The sequence below is a fragment of the Crinia signifera genome, chromosome 3 (genome assembly GCF_055691185.1).
Source record: "Crinia signifera chromosome 3, ASM5569118v1, whole genome shotgun sequence".
NCBI lineage: Eukaryota > Metazoa > Chordata > Amphibia > Anura > Myobatrachidae > Crinia > Crinia signifera.
Genome location: NC_139219.1, coordinates 142,523,954 through 142,548,443, shown reverse-complemented (window position 1 = coordinate 142,548,443; position 24,490 = coordinate 142,523,954). Strand labels below are relative to the sequence as shown.

Sequence of the window (24,490 nt, the reverse complement as noted above, 5' to 3'; positions counted from 1 at the left end):
AGCATCTATAAATAGCAAGTAAAGGCTAATGTGCTATACATTAACATTCTAGTACTCTAATAAAAAAAAAATCTAGAATACCCTAGTTTAGATATATTATGGGGCCTACACACGTAGCGTTCCCCTGGCATTTTTTAAGCGATCTCACTAGATTGCGTAGAAAATGTCCCTACATCGTTGTGTGTGTAGGGGCATTGCGCTAGCTATGCGCAGCCAAGCACGATCCTATCGCCCTGGCGAATAATATCTAGCAGGCTGGATAAATCTATAATCGCTGGTGTCATGGCCAGAACACTGACCATGACCCCAGCGATCTATCGCCCCAGCGAATAATATCTAGCAGGCTGGATAATCGCTGGTGTCATGGCCAGTGTTCTCATAGAGAACACTGACCCTGACAAATCGCTCAGCTGCATATCGCTGTGTAACACTGTGTGCTAAGCATTCTGGGTGATCTAGCATCGCTCAGATTGCTCATCTCCCCATGTGTAGCCATCTTTAGACTTGCAGTATTTTAAGAGATTTAATTTGTAGTTTTGTCAAATACATGTCCTTGTGTGCCTTTTAATCAATTGGCGGCTGCATATGAACTGATAAAAGCGGTATATTTCAGAGACAGCTGTAATATGACATACACTACAGAAATCAGAAACTGCAGACTCAAGGATTTGGTCAGATAACAAATACACACCAGCTGTTATTTTAAAATCATAATTAGGTTATAATTTGTGTTTTTAAAACAAAATACAAAACTCATAAAGGGCAAGATTATAAATAATAATATAATATAATAAAAAAAGAGTGAATAAATGGGTATTTATCAAAGTTTGGAGAGAGATAAAATGATAGGTGATAAGTACCAACCAATCAGCTTTAAGGGGTGTACACATGGTGAGATTTTGGCAGGAGATTTTGACTCCTAGAAGGTTAGCCAAAATTTCCCAGATTTTCTCTTGCTTAGTCAATATTGTGTAGCATGGATCGCTTAGCATAGACTGTGCAGGCAAGGCAATTTGGACTAGATTATAGATAACATAATCGCCTAGCCAAAAATCTCTTGTGCATCTAGACAAAATTGCTTAGTCAAAATTGGCCTGTCAGAAACCATGTGGATTAGCGGAATAGCCACGGATCCACCTCCTTTTGCCGGAAACGTGGCCAAATCAGACAGGTTTTGACCCCATTTCTGGCAATCTCAATCCGACATGCAGCATCAGTTGGCCCGGCGCAATCCTCCCGTCCCCTGCCCACCTCCCGCACCCTCCTGCGGCCTCACTCGTCACTCACCTGTTCCGCCCCTGGGCCAGGTGAGTGCAGGTCACCCGGCGCTGTCCTAGCTCCCGCCGCCTCCCGGATGCATTCCGCTGCCTCCTGTCGATGTGCTCACCCGCTTCCGGCACTGGCCAGGGAGCATCAGTCAGTGTCTAAATCTGACACCCAGATTTGCCCGCTGCATTGAATACAGATGGTGCCCCTTTCTTCCTTGGCCGGCGCTCGCCAGAAAGTCCCCGCTGGCGAGTGCTGTCGGAGAGAGGGACAACATCAGGGACGCACGTGTGGCTGGGTGGGAGGGGAGGCAGGCATCGGCTACCAGCGGCGGGGACCCGGGGAGAACTCCCTCAGAACGGGTCGCATCAGCCCCTACCATACCGATGGCTGGTAGGGGCTGGCATTAGAATCGCAGGTAGTGTCGGATTCATTCCGGCAAAATTTTGTCTGAATGGATTCAATACTAATTGAATATACTTTCGTTGTTCAACCCATTGGAATTGCAGAATTGTTCATATTATCATCTAGTATGTACCTAGCTTAGGTGATGTTTTGCAGGTGAAAAGAAAGCCTGCAAATGAAGATAAGTTTGATAGATGTGTGAATAATATGATGACGGTGCTGTGAACTGTCTGCATTATATTGTGCTCCCATAGTGTAGTCCATTATCACCCTGTGCGGTAGAAGTCTGCTTTCTTGGAGCCACAAACTAACATATTGGATGCAGATTTGCTTCCTGAAACTAGTCCAGTTTTAATGTCAGATAGAAGTAATACAGTATAGAATGACTCAGATCCCTGAGTTGAAAGGCACATTTCTCTTCCATATGCCTCCCTCTTCTTTTACTGCACCATCCAATTTTAAATTGAGGAATGGAACTATTCCAAGACTTTAAAGAAACTTAAACGGAAGCACTGGCTGAGTTATGGTTTATTTAGCTCCATAGCACAACATTAAAATACTGCACTATTTTAAGTTAGTAGGAATAAAACAATTCGTTTTATGTGTGCGGACGCAGTGTACCTTGGTGCTGGGCTTGCCCCAAGCACAGTGATCGGCGGTCCCGGCGGGGTGTGATCGTGATCCCGGCGCTTGGAGATGATGTCATCTCTGGCTGGGTGCAGTCTGCCGGGTGCAGTTTTGCCGGGTGCAGTCTGCCGGGGTCATTTTGCTGGGTGCAGCTTTGCCAGGTGCAGTCTGCCCCCCTTTTACATGGCGCAGCAATTTACCGGGTTAAAAATGTCAACCCGGTAATTTGCTTAATTACACAGGTATTTGTACAGTGTGAATGGGTCAACCCCGATAAAGAGCAGGGTCGGCGACCCAGGATTTAAGACCCATGTTAACCCTTTGACACTGAACAGATTAGAACTGTTTTACCTGGTAATTTGATGTTCGGTGTGAAAGGGGTAATACCAGCAGATGATGCAGGAGTGCGCATCACTGCTCATCGCGGGGCCATACACACTGGGCGGCTTTTGAGCTGAAAGCAGCTCAAACGGTGAAAGTGAGCTGCTTTCAGCTCAAAATCGCCCAGTGTGTATGGGCCTTTAATGTTCCAACTTATCTGTAACTAGAGGCACAGTTGCAAAACAGTGGGGGTAATTCAGATCTGATCGCACAGCTGCAAATTTGCATGGTAGCCGATTATCGATAGACTGCGCATACTGCGCTTACTGCGCATACTACCTGCAGATGTATTCGCAGCCGTGCAAAAATCTTCAAAACCATTCATAAGCTGCTCACCATCGCATTATTTTTTTCCACTAAATAGCAGTCATCGTAGGCTCAGAGTAGCAAGAGCCTATCACAGCGTCTGAGATGGAAACAGGCATACCTGGCCTAGAGCTGACGTCACACACACACACCGCTAAAATGCTTGGGCACGCCTGCAATTCCCTGTCACTCCCGCCATTTCTTTGGCACTCCTAGCATTTTTCTTAGCTCTCCCATGAAATGGCCGGTTACCACCCCCAGATGCCTACCTCCGGCCAGCAATTATCCCTAATCTCTGAAAAATGTTATAGTAAACATTTGGGGTGCGATTTAGAAGTGGCCTCTATGCAGACTTATTTTGCACTGCGCATGCGTCTGTTTAAGGTAGTTAAATTGCAAATGGGTTCAGAAAGATTGTCAGTCAGTGGGCTTCAAAGGGTGACAACCCTATCCTGAACGCTAAGGAATTTTGACAAGTCCTCCTGGTACAGAGGTTCCCAGAACCTTCTTTTATTGAAGTGGGTCTTGGCAGGAGGGGTTTACAAAATAGTAGGCAAGTATGGTTTAGCCGCATTTATGTCTTCAATTAACCTTGACATTGAGTAAACATCATTATTACATGTATTAATTTAATTAAACTTGTTTTGTGATACAAACATGGGTATACTGATAGGACGAATCTGTATATAGCAGACTAAAATGTTATACCTATGCAGACACTGCCATTTTGGAAAAGGAATACATTTAATTAACCGTAACACTGGTTGCAGTAGTATTTCCTATAATGCCTAGAACCATCATGCACTAGAGCTTTTACTGATTGGTATTTTTGTTAACCATAATATCATAATACAGAGCAAGATGTCCTGTCCCAAAGAAATCCGCTTTGCACTTTATTGAACAGCGCGTCATTTGTAATTGTAGAGAAATAGCACAGGTATTCTATATAAGCCAAAGTAATTATGGTAAAGGATGTATATGTTAGTTTTAGCACTGCAAGTAAATATATTATGTCAATATTTGGAAGTTGGGAAATAGGGAGAGCAGTGTGCAACACTTCCTCAATGAACCGTGTCTCTAGATGGCTGGGTGTTTTATTCTGCAGAAAGGTTTCATATAAACAGTACATATGAAAGAATGCTGTGTTTTGGCATTTTTTATGTGTTTTGTGCAAGGGAGGATAACTTTGTTTATGTTTTCCTATATACAAATGAAGATGTACTATTAGGCTAGGCATAGTAATTGAGTAGGATGTAATTTTATAGTCATACTGATATTGAATTCAATTTATTCTTTCTTTTGCTGTGTATGTGTACATGTTTTCCCTCCCCAGACTTAATTTGATACATTAACTTTTATTTATAGTTTTAACTCAATCATTTAAAAAAAAATTTATCATTGCAATACAGTGATTACAAAATGAATCAATCACAAACCAATTTTCAGGGTACTGTACAAGTAAAGAGGGGTTAAAAAAATATATAGAACTGGGGAGGAAGATAACAGGGCACTCTGGCCACAACCTGTTGGAAATGCTTCCATCAGGCAAGTGCTACAGATCCATCCCTGCTAAGTCCACTAGAACCACTAAAAGCTTCTTCCCAATAGCTGTCCTCCAACTGAACAATGTTGTCTAATATGTCTACTAGGTTGAGTCCTATGCACACACAGAAATGTAATGGCAACTTTGATCCTGCACGTGTAATGCTTGTAATGTGTGTTATGTATTTTCCCCTACATATTCTTGCTTGGCGATGCAATGTTACTGCGAAAAATACAGGAGTATACCTGGCCAATAAAGCTGATAAGAATGGCTCATAACCTTAACATGTACACACTAACCAGGGCTGCACAGTTATGAGTAACAAAGTATTGTGGAATGTTAGCTAACTAACACATTAGAGGTAAATTATTATATTATATATATATTATATTATTAGATGCACAGAAATTAAATATAGCAGCACATAGTAAGAGAGCAAATCAGCACATTGGTAAGAACAGTAAATAAACCAGTTACAGGATGCAAATATGCAGAATACATATATCTATTTTGTTTCATAAGGTATATACTGTTACTGTATAGATTGAAAGAATAGATTGAGAGAATAAAACAAATCAAGAAGAAAAGGGGTTTGATAGTTGCCTGAAATTATAATGCTGGCACACACTTGAGTTATGGGTGTGTGTTCTAAAATTGGAACGAAGGTCCATCAGCCCAGATCGTGTGGACACACTTGAGTGATGTTAATGATGGACGGAACAACCATTTCCTGTCCTTTAGTTACATACTAATGCAGCACATCAACTGTGGGAATGTGCATATTCAGCTTAGACACTGAGCGATGTTGGTGAAATGTTGTTACGAAATGGCATAGCGGCCCGACATTGCTCCAGTGTGTACCCAACTTAACACTAGAAAAAAAGAGTAACAAAGAAAGAGAAACAAAGTGAGGGGTCGGAACAAGAGATCTGATACCTGCATGTGGAGAGGTGGTTGGAATGTGGTCTAGCATAGGCATTCCAAGGGCCCCAACACACAGAGAAAACTGTTGAGGGGGAGTAGCTGGGTTTTACAATGGGAGACTACAAGATATCTGCTAACATTAAGGATTTGGGTCATCAATTTGTCCTCTTGTTTGTTCAAGGAGTCAAAGGTATTTGCGCATGCGCAGACCCCCCTACCATCAAAAACGGGGCCGAATTTGGACCTAAACAAAAGGGTTCCTATCCTCACTTCCTTCCACTATTAGCATTCAGTACTCCATTGCTACTGGGCAAGGTTTGTTGATTTACTGTACTTGGTTTTGAATACAGATAGGAATGGTTTTGTTTTGTTTTATTTAACACATTTTAAATAAAATTCATATGGCACTGTAGGTTAATTGGCTGCCAACAAATTAACCATACAACGAATGTGTGCATGTACATGTGGTAGGGAGTATAGGACCTTATTCTAGTTCAAACACAGCACTGTGAATTTCGCAGCGCTGGGTATGGTTTCAACACTGCCTGCCACTCATACAGCTGCCTGCCCTTCCCTAGCTTGCTGAGTTCCCTGCACAGCTGCGAATGGATGTTTTGTATAAACATCCATTCGCAGCCTTGGTGCGGGGGCCAAATCATTCGATGGTCGCCAACCATCGAATGTACATGCAAAACTCAGACTAATATTCTCTGTAAATAATACCCCTTTTCCATCTGCAAGCCGGGTCGCACCCGGGATTTTGTACCCAGCTTTCCAAGATTTCGACCCGGCTTGCAAACCCAATCACACCCCACCCGGTATAATGCCGGGCGGGTGACGTCATTGGGAGGTGGGGTCGGGGAGACGCTGGGAGATGAAAGCATCTCCCAGCACTGTATTATACGGGATCCAGGTCGCATCAACCCCGGTTACCCATTTACACTGCACAGTGACCCAGGTTGAACCCGTGTTCAACCCTGGTCGCTACCTGGGTAGAAATGCTGGGTCTCACGACCTGGGTTATTTCTACAGGGAGCGTTTCCACATGCTTATAATCCCAGGTTTTGCGCGCTCCCGTGCAAAAACCCAGGATATTTAGGCTAGTGGAAAAGGGGTATAACTGGTAGTAAATAATGAAATATGCTAATACAAAAATATAGATGAAATTCAAAATTTTAGTTTAGGCCAACTGAGCTCTATTTAAAAATGTTGACATACTGTATTATTTATTTATTAATTATTTATTAACAGTTTCTTATATAGCGCACACATATTCCGCAGCGCTTTACAGAGCATAGTTGAACATTCACATCAGTTCCTGCCCCAGTGGAGCTTACAATCTATATTCCCTACCACATGTACAGGCACACGCAGACAGGCTAGGGTTAATTTGTTGGGAGCCAATTAGCCTACCACTATATTTTTGGATTGTGGGAGGAAACCGGAGTACCCGGAGGAAACCCATGCAAGCACAGGGAGAATATACAAACCCTGCACAGTTAGAGCCATGGTGGGAATATTATGTACATTTTAGATATTTAACATTCTGTGAAGCACTTTTGGTAATTAGCATGACGTAAAAATGATGATTATCAGAAAGAAACATGTAGGCATGTTTTATTTGTGTGCAAGAAAACTATTTTAAACATACTGTACAGCTTCCCAAGTAAATGACCTTTCAAGCGAGTGAGAGAGTTACAACATCCAAATCACTGGTGTTTAAGCTTACAGTCATCTTGCCAAATAAATCGACCTTGACTAAATTGTCTGCCTGTCACTATTTTGTGATGTCAGATTGCCCGTTGCAGATATCTGTCTCGATTCACATGAAAAAAGGTTCATGGGAGTTCAGATCACAGAATTATAGACATGCTGTACTTTTATTGTAGTTTTTAAAATATGTTTATTACCTTCTCTGATTCAGAAAAAGACAATAAACAGATTATGGGGAAAATAGACATACTTTATATCAGAGAGTCCTTTAAAGGGTATCCGGACTATTTGTCTACAACAAGAAGATAGACAGCCATTAGGTCGACACCATTAGTTCGACAACTCAATAGGTCGACATGCCATTAGGTCGACATACCATTAGGTCGACATGGTCATTATGTCAACATGTCGTTAGGTCGACATGCCATTAGGTCGACAGTCAAAAGGTCGACATGGTTTTTCTACTGTTTTTTTGAGCCAACGTGTGCCGACAGGCGCTATTTCATGGCCTACCATCCACTAGGGCGTGGAGTTAGATTATAATAGTGTGTCGAGCGCAGCGAGGCACCGTGCCCGAAGCGTGGACATGTTCCCTACCACATGTCCACGCACACAGACATTCTAGGGTAAATTTGTTGGGAGCCAATTAACCTACCAGTATATTTGTGGAATGTGTGAGGAAACTGGAGTACCCGGAGGAAACCCACACAAGTATGGGGAGAATAAACAAACTCCGCACAGTTAGAGCCATGGTGGGAATCAAACCCATGGCCTCAGCGCTGTGAGGCAGTAATGCTAACCATTACACCATCAGTACCTTTAATATTTCTTCTATCATACTGTAGTCCAGCAGAATCTATTAGGTATTGTTTGTTTATATGTTTTATATTTAAATTATTAAAGCTATATTTCATAATATATATATATATATATATATATATATATGAAATATAGCTTTAACAATTTAAATATAAAACATATAAACAAACGGTACTTGTTTCTTATCACGGCCACAATCGTGGGGATCGTGTACCTTTAAGTTAAGGTACACGATCCCCACGATGGACCCGATTTTCTTTGAAATCAGGTCCATTTTGCCGGCAAAGGTACAAAATCGGGGGCATCGTGTCGGTCGGGACCATTAACATTGGTCCCGACGCGACCGACGCGATGCCCCCGATTTTTTCCATAGACTTCAATGTTAAAATAATTTTTAACATTGAAATCGTGAGCATCGCGTCGGTCTTGTGCCATTATAATGGCACAAGATGAGATGGACTTGATTAAGTCCATCTCACATTGAAAAAAATGTGAAAAATGTGAAATGGGCCAATATGACCCATTTCACATTATATATGGCCCCGTCGTCACCCCACGATAGACGCCAACCCGAAGCGTGGCGAGCGCAGCGAGCCCGTGAGGGGCGGCGGTGCGCGTCCTCCGACCTTTCCATTCCCCTACTATCCACGTTGCGTGGAGTTGAGAATATATAGTGTGGCGAGCGCAGCGAGCCACCGAGCCCGAAGCGTGGCGAGCAGACGCGTATACCTGTGAAGTTATACGCGGCCGCTCGCCACGCTTCGGGCTCGGTGGCTCGCTGCGCTCGCCACACTATATATTCTCAACTCCACGCCGACGTGGATAGTAGGGGAATGAAAAGGTCGGAGGACGCGCACCGCCGCCCCTCGCGGGCTCGCTGTGCTCGCCACGCTTCGGGTTCGCGTCTATCGTGGGGTGGAGTTTACATAGTACAATTTGGGGGTCTAGGGAATATTTTACATTGAATCCAATGTAAAATCGGGTCCCAGGGACCCGATTTACATTGGATTCAATCAAAAAATCGTGTCGGTCGCATCAATCGCATCGCATGCGACCAAATCGCATGCGATGCGATCGACGCGATTTTTCCGACACGACCACCCCGATGTAAATCGGTGTGGCCGTGCTAGGAAACAAGTACCAAATCAACAATACCTAATAGATATATATATATCTATATATATATATATATATATATATAGATAGATAGATAGATAGATATTTTTTTATGTGATAGAGTTAGACTGCAGGGTGGGGTGGTTAGGTTTAGGCTGGGGGGTTCGGCACTATTGTGGAGGGTTCGGGTTAAGCTACAGGAAGGGAGGGATGAGGGGCAAGGGGAAGGTAAGTATACTTTCATGGAATACCAGCAACTCCACTGCCTCCGCCGGAGAGGGGATCATGCGGGCGCCGGAGCTGTGTGAGAGGCGCTCACTAGGCTTGCCTGGGACCCCGGGAACAGAGATGCAATACCCGGCAACAGTACGGTGAGTAGCTGCCTCACAGGAACACTACGCTGACTAAGCAGGGTTGCCGCGGAGTCACTACGCTGACTACACTAGGCAGCCGTTGGGCTACGCTGATAACGTAGCTTTGGCTACCGCTGTGAAACTACACAAGTAAGGCAGCCGTTGGGCTACGCTAATAACGTAGCTTCAAATGTAGCATAAGCTGCAGCCATGAAACAACACAAGTACCACTACTACTACTATAGTACTTTATATTATCTGACTTTTAAACTTTAATATATTTTAAAAACAATCTAATATTTAATATACAAAGCATCTTGCTTGGTACTAACATTTACCACCTGTGCTAGGGTTGTAGACTGTTCAAATGACCTTTAAACATGTGATATGTATTTGGCTAATTTATTCTCAGTTGTGCCCCATTACTTACATTATGTACATTCCTTCTCAGTGTAAAATATGTGGCACTTTACTTAAGTACTGAAAATGTGAGGAAAAGGCCGACGAGGCGTGCTTTTCTAAAGTGGAAAAGAGAATACGTTGTATAGCTTTTCTTACTAGCATGTACTCACTTTAGAGGCTAATCATGGTATATCAAATGTGTTGCCAAAAAGATAAAAACAGAATTATGAAATGTCTCTGGAAATGTAGACTTGTAAAAACCTTTCAAGGTTGTAAAGCTTGTCAGGCATAATAACCAATCGGAACAAATGTGTGTTATCTCAGGGTTACTCTATCTACTGCATTGACGCAATAAACCTTCAGGGAGGATCAGATGTGTTTGAGAACATTTGAATGATCATGAAGAATTTGTATTTGAAAATGTCAGAAAAGTACAAGAGAATCAAGCGTGAAGTCACAAAACAAAAGAATACAGTTGGATAATGCAGAGAGGATTGTGCTATAGTTCTGTCAACAGTATCCAACTTGTATGTAAAAATGCAGTTCCTAAGCATTTTGTCCTTTTTTGGAAAATGTACATAACTATTGGAGAAGAACTTAGGAGGGCCAGATTGCTTATTGGTAATTAAGAAGGCCTAGTGGGGGGAAGCAGATGGATCTATCTGTCTATCTGTCTATCTATCTATCTATCTATCTATCTATCTATCTATCTATCTATCTATCTATCTATCTATCTATCTATCTATCTATCTATCTATCTATCTATCGTACTTGTTTCCTAGCACGGCGCCCACCATTTTCATTTTATGCCATCGTTTTGATCGCATCGCATGCGACGCGATCGGATGCGATGCGATCAGACCCGATTTTTTATTTGTACAGGCACCCTGATGGGTGATTACTATGTAAAATGCACTCCCATTATTAACGCCACCCCCACTATGAACGGCAACCCGAAGCGTGGCGAGCGCAGAGAGCCTGCGAGGGCCGGTAGTACGTGTCCACTGACCTTTTCATACCCCCACTATCCACGTCGGCGTGGAGTTGATTTTATATAGAGTGGCGAGCGCAGCGAGCCCGAAGCGTGGCGAGCGGACGCGGATTACTTCACATGTATTCCGCGTCCCCGCGCGGTGCTTGCAGCGCTCGCCACGCTTCGGGCTCGGTGGCTCGCTGCGCTCGCCACACTATATAAGATTAACTCTGCCTCGATGTGGATAGTGGGGGTATGAAAAGGTCGGAGGACGCGTACCGCCACGCTTTGGGTTGATGTTGATAGTGGGGGTGGCGTTAACGATGGGGGTGCATTTAAAATAGTAATCACCCATCAGGGTGCCTGTACAATTAAAAATCGCATTGCATGCCATTGTAATGACACGATATTTAAATTGTACAGTTCTGCTCTTAGGGCCCGAAAATCGGGTCCCATCGCATGCCATCGCATTCCTTAATTAGTGGTATGCGATGGCATATGATGGGCGCCGTGCTAGGAAACAAGTACCCTATCTATCTATCTATCTATCTATCTATCTATCTATCTATCTCTACCACAATAATCATCATTACTCAGTAGAACTACCATTCAAACTCCTTATGATAAACACAAAAGCAGTCCACTTAGTATAAGAGTTCACTTAGTACATCTTGGATGGTTTTTTTTTAAATACATCCTGCTAGTTCATATGTAATGTTATTTGGCAATTATGGTACATGCATTATCTGGGATTTTTAGATAGACTGTGATTAACATTTTTTATAGCATGCTGTAAATGGCAATACTAGATTTTATGTTTAGCAGATCTTTGTTTTACTTTCTGTAGTCTACCATATGAATCTGATATTGGTTATTTTTTATATATTATTGTTATTTATTAACAGTTTCTTATATAGAGCACACATATTCCGCAGCGCTTTACAGAGTATAGTTGAACAGTCACATCAGTCCCTGCCCCAGTGGAGCTTACAATCGATATTCCCTACCACATGTACATGGACACACAGACATTCTACGGTTAATTTGTTGGGAACCAATTGACCTACCAGTATAGTTTTGGATTGTGGAAGGAAACCGGAGACCCCAGAGGAGACCCACGCAAGTATGGGGAGAATATACAAACTCTACACAGTTAGTGCCATTTAAACATTACACCATCCGTGCTGCCCATATAGGCACCAGTTTCATCTGCCTTTTGGTAACAGAGTTAATTCATTTTATTTTCTGGCATTAAAGCTAAGCAAAATGGGGGAAATACATACTTTTGGGTTTTGGCCTTGGTAGGTTTTGCCTCTTAAATGATTGCCTCTTTAAAAATACTGAGCAACTCGCCAGAATTTCCCCAGAGCAGGCAGACCTAAATCCTGTAGTCTGGTGTGGGATTATTCCTTTATCCTGTCCTGTAGATGATGTAGAAGCAAGAGGTGGGCATACTCCATGATGCCATTTGGGTAATATCAGCACATGCCCAATAAACTTGCAGTGGCAAGCAACATTGCTGGACCCCTGAGGGTTATACCTAGGGGGGTTAATATGAAGGACCGACAGCTGACCTCAGAATCCTTACTGCCAGTACTCCCGACAGGGGGGCGAGCACAAAGACGCCCCTTGTGGGCTTTCTGCACCCGCCATGTTGTGGGCTCAGTGGCTCATTGCACCTGCCACAGGTTCTATACTCCTCATGGGGGTTGTGGTACCCCACGAAGGAGAATAACCAGTTAATTGGGATCTCCACTGTTGGGCATTTGAACAGTGGGGATTCCAGGGTCAGTATACTGACTGTGGGGATCACGACTGTTGACTGTTGGCTGTTACTCTACTGCTGTGTCTTTGGATTCAGCTGTAAATCACAGAAGCTGGTAGGAGATGTCTGTTTACACTAGATACCTCCTGCAGCATTTGCCTATTTATATGCAGCTGCAGTGTCCTGGAGGTGCAAATGAATAGGAATGCTAGCCAATCACATTGGGTTGTATTCAATGCTTTCTGCCAGCTGTGACGTGCTTGCTGTCACAGTTCGCAGGGTCAGTATTCACCTGACCCCCTGCCACACGCCGTTTCCCCCTTCTCTATGTTTTTGGAGCAAAGGGGAAAAGTCGTATGCGGCCGTTAAAACAGCGAGACTCGCTGCTAAATGCAGTGGGCGCCCCGCTGGGGTTAAACAGCGAGGATCGCTTCTTTGCGGCAATCCTTACCGTTTAACCTCCTCAAGCAAGCAGTGCAATGGGAGGTTTATTATCTTTATTATGTCTGTTCGATCGCTCAGCATACAGCGATGTGTGCTGAGCTATCTGGCATGGCCAGTGTTCTCTGGTGATAGAACATGGGCGATGACTAGATTTATACTGCATGCATTATAAATCTAGTCAGGCGATGGCAACGCACCGGACTGCACATCGTTGTTGCTGGGGGCCTCAACAAACCATGATCCGTGCTTAATTTCTAAGCAATCTAGTCAGATTGCTTAGAAATAGGGCTACAATCTCCCCGTGTGTACTGTATATCCCTTTAACACACATGCTACTGTATTTATTGATTTATTGTGGTGAACATAAATTCTAGCATGCGATATGCCAGTGCTCAAAGGATTTTAGTAACTATAATACCAAACTGAAAATGTAGAAAGTAAACACATTACAGGATTTCCTTTATAGTCTATCTCAAAGGAAAGTTTTATGCTGTACAGTACTTCAGAGTTGTTCACACCCGAGCCTACTGAAATCAGATTTTTACTATTCTGTAAATAATGTTGCACAGGTCATTTCCTTTATACGTGTGGATCCTCTCTTTGTTTTAAGTTCACTGTCTTAGGAAAGCAGCTTGTGACATACAAATATCACTAGACCTAAGAAGGAGCCAGGAAAATAATATGTAAACATGAATGCACGCGAGCACGCATCCTTACTTCAATCTGAAACATCTGTAAAGAGCAGCCTGGTTTATAGACGATGCACTATAGCTTAGATATAACTCATATAAAGCTTTGTTGCTGTTCACTCTTTCTGTAGTATACTCAGAGGCGGATTTAGCCCTCATGGGGCCCTACCGTTTCGGGGCCCTCCTCCCTCAAACAATCCATAGCACTATATTTTTGCTGCTGATTGCAGGCAGCATAGATACCTTGGCGCGTGCACAGTCTACCAATCATTGAACATCAGCATTGTGTACACATCTGAATCATGCTCTAGGTCTTTTGGCGGTATAGTAGGCTTAATACCTGTGTCACTTTTAATGTAAACTGACTGCTCACATACAGTGTATGTGAGCAGTCACATACACTATTTTAGTGTCCAAACATTTTTTTTATGCTATCAAAAAGAACATTAAATGGCCTTTAGGAGTGCGGTTAGTCAGGTCCAAGTACTGCCATGGCGCAAGGTGTTAGTCACGCAGTGCTCCTCTGGATGATCTTATCCTTTGGATGACCAGGATATCTTTATGGGGCCTCTTGGCGGACGCCTTAGTTGCATTGTGGAAAATTTGCCTCTAAATATACTACCTATTTCTTGTGATATCTGAATAAAGTTTTTTGCATCTAAAAATATATTGTTCAATATAAAGCAAATGTTATCTGATAAAAAATGTAAACATATAAAGAAAAGTACTTAACTCTACACATGATCATAAGGATATCTGACTGACACCTGGGGACAAATGTAATATGGTGTGAGAATCAGAAAGTGAGAGATATTGGGACAGTTTTTTAAAGTGGCAATCAATTACATGGCAAAATCAACCTGTTTTTTTTTTTTTTATTGTAAATGATTGCTGTCCCCCCAGCAATCATTTTCCGAAAAAAAAAAAAACCAGGTTGATTTTGCCATGTAATTGATTGCCACTTTAAAAAACTGTCCCAATATCTCTCACTTTCTGATTCTCACACCATATTACATTTGTCCCCAGGTGTCAGTCAGATATCCTTATGATCATGTATAGAGTTAAGTGGGAGGGGGGGGGGGGGGGGGACTCTCCTAAAATATCTCACTCTAATTCTTACACCCTATTACATTTGGCCCTATTTGTGTAACATTATTTATATTTCTAATTAGATGACTGGGAGCCTATAGGGAACACATTTTTGTTAAAGTTTTGTCTGACTACCAAACCTTTATTTAAACCTCATATTTCACTGAGATTTGAAGCAATCTCCACTCCCCTCCAACAACCTATTCACTTCAGTAGTGGTGAAATGCTAAGACAGTGAATTGGAGATATACATAGTTACATAGTTACATAGTAGGTGAGGCTGAATAAAGACTTGCGTCCATCTAGTTCAACCTACTATATGTTTATAGTAGCTTATCCCTTGTTTTATAGTATGTTCTGTTATATTAAAGGCAGATTATGTTACTTATTCGTACCCATGGATGTTCTTAAACAATAAATGTTTACCCAACCTTATTTTAAACGTATTTATAGTGTCTGCCGACACCACTTCTCCAGGAAGAGAGTTCCAAAGTTTGACTGCTCTGACTGTAAAGAAATATTTTTTTTCTAGATAAACAAAATCTTTTTTCTTCTAATCTAAACTCATGCCCTCACGTCCTAGATTCCTTTCTAGTAGAAAAAAGGGTGTTTGACAGTTCCTTATATTGGCCCCTAATATATTTATACATGTTGAGTATATCCCCCCTTAAACGTCTTTTCTCTAGTGTAAATAGTCCCAAATTGTTTAATCTTTCCTCATAGCTTAAATTCTCCATTCCCCTAATAAGCTTTGTTGCTCTTCTTTGGATGTTTTTGGATTTAACCAGATACTAACTGGTCTTATTGTAATAATGCAGTCCCCGCGTCAGCCCTCAAATTGGGACTTTCCCGAAAGTCAGAAGGTATGTTGTGTAACATGTAGGGGGAGATCCTATTGCATTTCAGGTAATTAGGCTTGCTGGGGGCTACAGTATCTAATTAGCCCCGATAAGCTGACGCATGTCACTGATCATCAGGAATTTGCCTTCGGCAGGTCGGCAGGCAAAGCAAAATCCCAGAAGCAACCCCATTTTCAGCAAAAACGTTGCTGTGGCTGGGCGAAAACACAGGATTCACAGAACCTGTGTCTTTTTGCAGCAAATCATGTCTTTTGTTTGGCTATCCAAAAGCACAGCCTGGTGAAAATAATGAAAAACGGGTGTTATTCGCTCCCGTTTGGATACCACATAATGTGAAATGAATAAAGATGAAGTGATGTTTTATGGTTCACTTTGTTGTGGCCTTTCAGATTGCCTCGAATTCAGCTAACTTTTCTCCATGCCATCCAAACACCCAAAAACTATTTGTTAGAAAAATTCATTCTTACATTTCCAGGTTTTACAGCTCCATTGCTTAGAAAATACAATTAAAGGTGCCAAAAAGAATTTGCAATAAAAAAAATGAACACATTAAGCACCAGGAACTGTGAGCTATGTGATAAAAACAGCATAATAAGATAATAATAAGATAATATTTTATCGTCATTGTAAAACAACAGAGAAATTGTAAAACAACTAAATTATATTCTTAGACACAGAAAAATGCAAATTAACAATTTTGGTTAAAATCGGTAACTGCAGCTCGGGAAAGGCTATTTTTCAAATGTGAAGTTCTAGACTTAATGCACCTGAACCGTTTATTTGATGGTAAGAAAAAGAAAATATGATTGTAAGGGTGGTAGCAATCCTGCGTGATCGCCTACAATTACTAATAAAAATGTCCTCTATGGAAGACAAGTCACAGCCAATAAGGGCCGCTGCAGTGTGTATCACCCGATCTAATTTCTTAAGATCTTTTTTGTGCTATTTCCGAACCACACTACAATACAATATGACAGGATGCTTTCAATAACACATTTATAAAACCTGGTCAGATTCTCCTCGGAAAATTTGGCTGCTCTAAGCTTTCTCAAAAAAAAAAAAAAGCATTACTGAGCCTTCTTATCATCACTGTGATATTAGAAGACCAAGTTAAGTCGTGTGAAATAATAACCCCTAATAACTTATAATAATAACCCTAATAAGCAGCTATAACAACTGCAACTACACCTCTGATAAACATGACTTTAGCTAGTAGGAAACTATGGGTGAAATGTAATAGGATGAGAGATTCATAAAGTGAGAGATTTGGTAAGAAATCTCCAGGTTTTTTAAAGCGGCAATCATGTACACTCTTTAAAAAGAAAAAGGAGATTTCTTACCAAATTACTCCCTTTCTGAATCTCTCATCCTATTAAATTCCCCCCAATATATTTGATACTAGCTTTTTATTATATCCATAATAATGTACACGCCCATTAAATGCAAGAATTTACATATGCTTTTTTTCCATAACAATTGATGCCATGCCCATTTTGGGGTGAGTAATAGTAGTGGCTCTTAAGCTGGGTACACACTAGGATCATCATCCACCAACCTATCTGTGCATACCCATGCATCAATTGCTAGCCCGATGTATGGTGCCTGATGCCACAAACTTGGCGGACATTTACCCAATTCTTTGTGCTGCCTTTGCAGACATATCGCTGGTACACACCTGCCGACATAGGCGTGCGCACATTGAGTGTTAGGGGTGCACAGGCACCCCCTAATGCTGTGCCCACCCTTACCAAAGACTTTTTCTTTTCTGAACTGTATTCCATTAAAAGAAGCAGCTATCAACCAATTATGTGTGTATTGCATTGTTAACGGTACTAGACCATTGTCATATCACTACATACCTGTATGTATATATGTTTGTGACTTTATTTTTGCATGTACTGTTACAGAGAGTAATTAGAAGATTAAAACTGAAATAGGCAGGATATAATGGTGTGGCTGAGAGAAGTTTTATTTTGTAGTGAGTGCCCATATATGATGGTAAATACGCATGATTTATACCCCTTTCACACAGAAAATGAAATACCCGGGTGAAGCAGTTCCACCCGGGAATTTCATTAAATACACGGGTCCTTTTTCTGTGTGAAAGGGCACACCTGTGTCGTAAATCCCGTGTCTCCGACCCGGGAATTGACCAGGGTCGAGGACACGGGATTTATGACCCATGTTGACCCTTTCACACAGAAGAAATACCCGTGTTATTCAGCAAATTACCGGGTAGAAATTTTCAACCCGGTAATTTGTTCTTCTATGTGAAGGGGGGTCAGGCTGCTCCCGAAAAATAGACACGGCATTTGAAATGCCGTGTATTTGCCGGGATTTTCAGACTTTTCTGTCTGAAAGGGGTATAACACACCCAATGGGTGGTATTAGACATGGCCAATAGATGGTGCTAGCCACACCCCTTTGACAGTGCACCCCCTAATACAATGTGCTGCGCACGCCTATGCCTGCCGATATGCCCACAATATGTTGACATTTTTCTTTTCTCAAACATGTTACTGCTTGCCCCTGCTTACATTCCCTTATGCACACCAAACTATCCGATTCAGATATTATCGCCTGCAAAGCAATATGACCACTCCCTGCACAACAACATGAGAATGGCTGTCCCAAGCACAACTACATGACCACCTGCACAACAACATGATCTCCCCTGCACAACAAGACCACACCCCCTGCCATGAACATGACCTCCTCAAGTGCACTAACATAATACACTCTCTTGCATACCTCACATGCCCCTTTCCAGCACACCACACCCACACATACCTCTCCTGCATAACAATCACATGCCCCCATGCTCTACATCAAACTTGCTCCCTGCCTGGACACCAACATGCTCCCTTCTGCACTACACACACACCTCCTCCTGCACACCAACATGCTCCACTCCTGCAAAACACTTCCCTCTATTTGCACACCAAAATACCCACGCTTGATACCAGCTAAGTCCCCACATTAAATTGGTTATTTTTTTCAGAAGTTGAACCTGTTTGGGGATACCAGCAGGCCTCCATATAGTGACTGCAGCAGTCATATGCCAATCATATCAGCAGGTAGTCTTCTCATCAGGTACTATACGCTAGTTACCTGCCTCAGGGGTCCATTGACAACTAGGAAGGGCAAATATATACATCCCAGATGGTGCCCCTAGCTGGCCCTAGTGCCCCGAGCACAGTCTCTAACTTATTATGCCATCAAACTCCCCTGTGGACGATACCAAAAAACTATGGTCTTATAGCAAAACCCTGGAGATGAATATGTATGAAAGAAAGACATTAGCCAAGGAAGGAGTATGATAAATTTCTTACATCCAGTGGCGCCGGAACGGGGGGGGCGAGGGGGCAGCTTTCCCCCACCCAAAATTACTGAGGCGCTAAAGTACCGTTGTCTGGGGGCGCTGTCAGGGCCGGCGACAGGGGGGGTCAAGGGGGACATGTGTGACGGGCCCCGGCGATCTGAAGGGCCCCAGAGCCCGGCCGGGGCCCGTCTGTGTCTTGATGTATGTGTGAGGTCTTTTCTACACTCACATATCCTGCAGTGCTATGCGCGCTGGCGCCGCTGCGCCGGGTCTCTCCATCCGTCCTCCCTGTCAGACTCAGTCCCCTCCCTGCCGGCCGCCCTGCCCAGCGGTGTTTGATTGACACTTACAGTGTCCGACGCCGCGGCCGCCCGCCCCCTGCTGCTTCAGCGACGAGCGTCGCATGGGCATGGCATCCAGCATCCAGGTCCCCAGCGCGCTCCAACCCCATCCTGCTGCGGCCAGCGTGTCTGCCCTGCTGTGTATGGGAGGGATCCAGGCAGCAAAACAAAAAAAGTAAGTTGAGGAGATCTCTAAACTTGCTCACAATTTGAGTTAATGTACATTGGGGATGTATTAAGTTATGGGGAGTGTGTGAACAATTGATGTTCTGGGCATATGAGTGGTGTGGGGACATGTTCTGGGCAAATGAGGGTTATAGGGACATGTGCTGGACATATGAGGGATGTGGGGGCATGTGCTGGACATATGAGGGTTATAGGGACATGTTCTGGACATATGAGGGTTATAGGGACATGTGCTGGACATATGAGTGGTGTGGGGACATGTGCTGGACATATGAGTGATGTGGGGGCATGTGCTGTGCTTATGAAGGGAGGTTGGGAGATATGAGGATCCTTTTTTAAAGTAGTAAAATATAACAAAAACAACATACATTTGGTTTAGCTGAAATTGTACCAACATGCAGAATAAATACAAGATGTCATTTATACCACAGTAAACATTGTCACACACCCCCCCCCCCCTCAAAAAAATTGTTAAAAATTTTGTTACTAATAAAACTATAGTGTTTTTCTGTTACTCTATTACTATTGATGAAAACATATTTCATTAACTATCAGGGGGTAACATATAGCAATTTAGGGGGCGCCAAAATGAGATTATATCTTGCCCCCCCCCCCCAACCTAAAAACGTTCCAGCGCCCCTGCTTACATCTCAGTTATAAAAGCGAGTTGGTAAAATATAACATACGTGATGAGAAGAAAATTATATGTAGTGTATTGTGAATAATTGTGCTACTGTGTGGCATAATATACATAGGGGGTACTATTTTATATAAATTAAACTTTATTTTACCATTACAGCATATCACTTTTATTTATAGGGGCCCCCACAAGTTTGTTAGAAAATGAAATATTAGTAGCTCCTGACTTGCAATATTAATATATATGTTTCTTACTTGTTATGTTGCAGTACTTTACATTCATCCAGGTATATGGAAATTATAGTGTTCTGTAGTAATGAGGCGTCATGTTTGTTTTGGTATATTACTCTTCTGTCATTGTCCTCTTGAAATTTGGGTTACTCTACTGGTGGATGTTGTCCTGTCAATGTGGCTGTGTCTTCTGAAGTGTTTATGTGGCCACTCATTACCCAATTATCATTCCAAACAACCAACTAGTTGACTGGTTGGAATGACAATCAGGTAATGCATGGGAACAAATGATAGTCATATGATTGGTCCCAAACAGAGAAAAACATCCAAAGACATAAGTTGGTTAACTTATGCTACGCTATGAATTCACTTTATTGGGTGCCAAATGTGCCTGCTTCCCCAATGAAGCAAATGGAAGCTAGTGATGTGTATGCAGCGGCATGCCGAGATGCATGAGCATCGCAATTCTGCTACATTGCGCTGCATTTTGCATCAATACTTCTGCAGGACACCTCTGTAATAGATCGTAAACTCCACTAGGTCAGGGATTAATATGAATGCATACCTCCCAACAGTCCCGATTACCGCGGGAATGTCCCAGTTTTCATGGACAATCCCACGTCCCTCTCACGGCCGGCAGTGTCCCACGGCGAGGGGGGGCTGTTGGGAGTCCCCCCTGTCGGCTGCTGAGCAGCGGGGAATAAACGCTGTGCACATGCGCACAGCATCTATTCCCGCAGCCAGGGGGCTGGGGGCATGGCTAGAGGCTCACAGAGAGACCACGCCCCCTTTAATTAGGCCACACCCCAAAAAATTTAGGTGCGCGGTCGGCACGCATCTCTCTGTCCCTCCTCCGTCTCCCTACATGTTGGGAGGTATGTAAATGACTAAGTATTATCTGTAAAGTGCAGCAGAATATGCTGTCAAATGAATTTAACAGGGTAAAGCTAAGAAGAGCTTGCTCTCAACAAGGGCATTTGACATGAAACCAATTCATAATAATCACTGTATCCTGTCTGTTGCTGTGTAGAGTTTTCATATTTCCTGTTCTCCGTGTTTGTGGAACCTGAGCATTGTTTCCTTTCTTCTTCCTAGAAAAACAGTTTATTCCTATTGTGTCTATAACTTCTAGCTATGTCTCTGCTACAGCAAAACTCTTATTTTCATTTGTGGTGATTTCATGTAAATTCTTACATTGGATGTTGCTTTTACTATTGTAAATATGCATTGATTTGTAACATTGAACATCCGGAACCCAGTAATAACATATTAATAAAAATACAAGACTACTGTCTTCACCCCCCCACCCCCACCCACACACAACCACTAATGGTTAGTATTACATGCATGTACACTTAAATTGCAATTACATGATGATTCAGTAATATTCATGAATCACATATTCATGCAATGGCCCGGCTTTTAATTAATGATGTATTTCCTTCTTATTTCTTGGCTTCTGTCCAGTAGTAATACAGCAGGATTGCAGGGACAGGATCATGGGGCTTGGCAGTCGGTGGCAGGATGATCAGTGTTTTCTTCTTGCACATGAAAAGAAAGTCAGCTGTGTGAAATATAAAAGAATAGCAAATGTCATTAGCAACTGTTTACTGTAAAGTGTACAAAACAAATATACATTCAGGATATTCAGGAGAACACAATAATAGAGAGGTGGAGTTTGCACAGATATAGCGCTTTTAAAAATAACCATGTAAATATACTAAAATGTCCCTGTGTACAACACACAGAATAAATGATAAATAATAATATCTTTATTGTCCTAAATGACCATACAATACATAAAAAATCCTTTAGACTTCCCTGTATACAAAAGCAATATTCCAGCACCCCTGCGCCTCCACACATACACGCAAATAATATAGAGAAAATACATCCCTGAAGCCTTCAATGTAACCAATTCATGTGGAGATCCAAGCAGAAGGAGAAACATTCTTATTGTCCAATGGAGTTTCCGTGATATGATATGAAATGGGAAATAATGCTCATAGTGTAATTCTTTTATTAATGCGAGTCCCCACATCTGGATCCTACAGCAGGTAGCAGACAATTACCAAGTTCAGCTGAGAACTAGATGGCATCAGTTCTCAAACAGGCATACTGTAGGTGGATATCACAGCAAAAGTACAGTTACCGGTCCTGTTTTGCTGGATATTGAACTGGCTACTAAAGGCCCATTGATATCTGTCAGTTATGTTCAACATGTTATCCTTTTCTTTTAATATATGTGCCTAGTAAGTTGATCTTTTGCCTTGCATTTGTAAAGAGCTCTTAAGCTCCCTACACACTAGCCGGCACCGGCAAGTGCATAACCACTTGCCGATGCTGCCTGCTGCTGCAGCTTCAGCCTGGCCATCGTTAACATCCATCTTGCCTGGTCTTGTCCTACTTGTCTCCTTTGTGCCTGACCTTGGTACCTCATAAATAAATAATCAGTGATGCTAGACTTTGCTAGGGTTTATGCACTGACATTCTCCTACTTACCTATATGTGGGATTCACATTTGGGAGATCTCAAATTAGGGTGTCATCTATGGTGCCATTGCGGTGACACAAATTGCGTCATAGAACTGCCCCAAATACACAATGCTGTGATTTGTAGTGTTACGCAGTTTGAACTAGGGCTTAATAACGCAGTACATCGTTAATAATGTCATCACACCTTCATCAGTTATTAAACTACACATCTGTCCTAAAATGAGACAATACTAGGTTATTCATTTCTAAATGAATACTCCAAACATTTTATTTATTTCAAAATTGTTATCTGTGACATTTACCATTCTATGAGCTATAGAACTTTATCTAAGGTTTGATATGTTAGATAAATGAATAGAATAAACATTGTAAAAATAAATGTTTGAATGTATTTCTGTCTGTTAATGAGGAATGCAATAATTACAAACATTTCCAGTTAGATATATATGTCTGCTTTCTGTTAGTACCTGTATTTAACTTGGTCACACATTACACAGATAACGCTGCTTCAACTAAAAATGTGTGACCAGTTATACGATTTGTTTTTTAACCATATATTCACAAAACCCTATGTGCTAATTTTTTGTTTCTTTTAGGAGATGCTCGAGTAAGAGGTCCAACAGGGTTTCTCTCTGAACGCCGTGGTTCCTACCCTTTTATCGATTACCGGCTCTTGAACAGTATGTATGGTCTTAAATTTATATTAAATATACTGTGCATTCAAATTTTGAACAACAATTTCTGAACAATTCAAATGTATGCTTAAAGACATGTACAGTGCATCCGAAAGTTATTCACAGTGCTTCACTTTCTCCACATTTTGTGATGTTACAGCCTTATTCCAAAATAAATAAAGAATAAATACTTTTTCCCTTCAAAATTCTACAATACCCCATCATTTTAATGATCAAAAGCTGATTGTGCTACTAATTGGCATCCCAATGTGCTGTATGCACATACAGTATCTAATCACATGCTTTTGCCATAGTACACCTTAGTGCACCATAACGGGACATTTCTCATGGCCCTACAATGAACCCAGGATGGTGGGTCAACAGGATAGGTGAGCGTGTCTCTTTTGATTTACATTACTATACCATTCTCATATATAACTTTAGATTTTGCTTTAGCTTCATAATTAAACATAAAATCGGTATAAGTTAATCCTTCACACGTCGAGTAAAAATGCTGCCTGACTTATTTATGTACAATGGCCCTTATTCTGGTTCACTCGCAAATGCAAATTGCCTTCTCAAATGGACAAAACCATGAGCCTTATTTTGGTTCACTCTTAGAGGCAAAATCCTTCTTAGATGGGTAAAACCATGTGCACTGCAGGTGGGGCAGATATAACATGTGCAGATAGAATTAGATTTGGGTGGGGTTTTACTTCAAAGTGAGATCTATATTGCAGTGTAAAAATAAAGCAGCCAGTATTTTCCCTGCACAGAAACAAAATACTCACCCAAATCTAATTCTCTCTGCACATGTTACATTTGCCCCCCTGCAGCGCACATGGTTTTACCCATCTAAGAAGGAATTTGCCTCTAAGAGTGAACCAAAATAAGGCCCCATGTGCACTGCAGGGGGCAGATGTAACA

General features: G+C 42.0%; 1 protein-coding gene across 3 annotated transcripts in view; it reads left to right on the top strand.

Moving 5' to 3' along the window:
- Positions 1-24,490, top strand: part of PDE7B (phosphodiesterase 7B) — a 345,772-nt gene that overhangs the window by 225,435 nt on the left and 95,847 nt on the right. For all 3 annotated transcript variants that reach the window (XM_083176639.1, XM_083176640.1, XM_083176638.1), the window contains one exon: positions 23,486-23,569. In XM_083176639.1, coding sequence (XP_083032765.1) covers positions 23,486-23,569 — 84 coding nt within the window. The remainder of the gene's footprint in view (positions 1-23,485; positions 23,570-24,490) is intronic.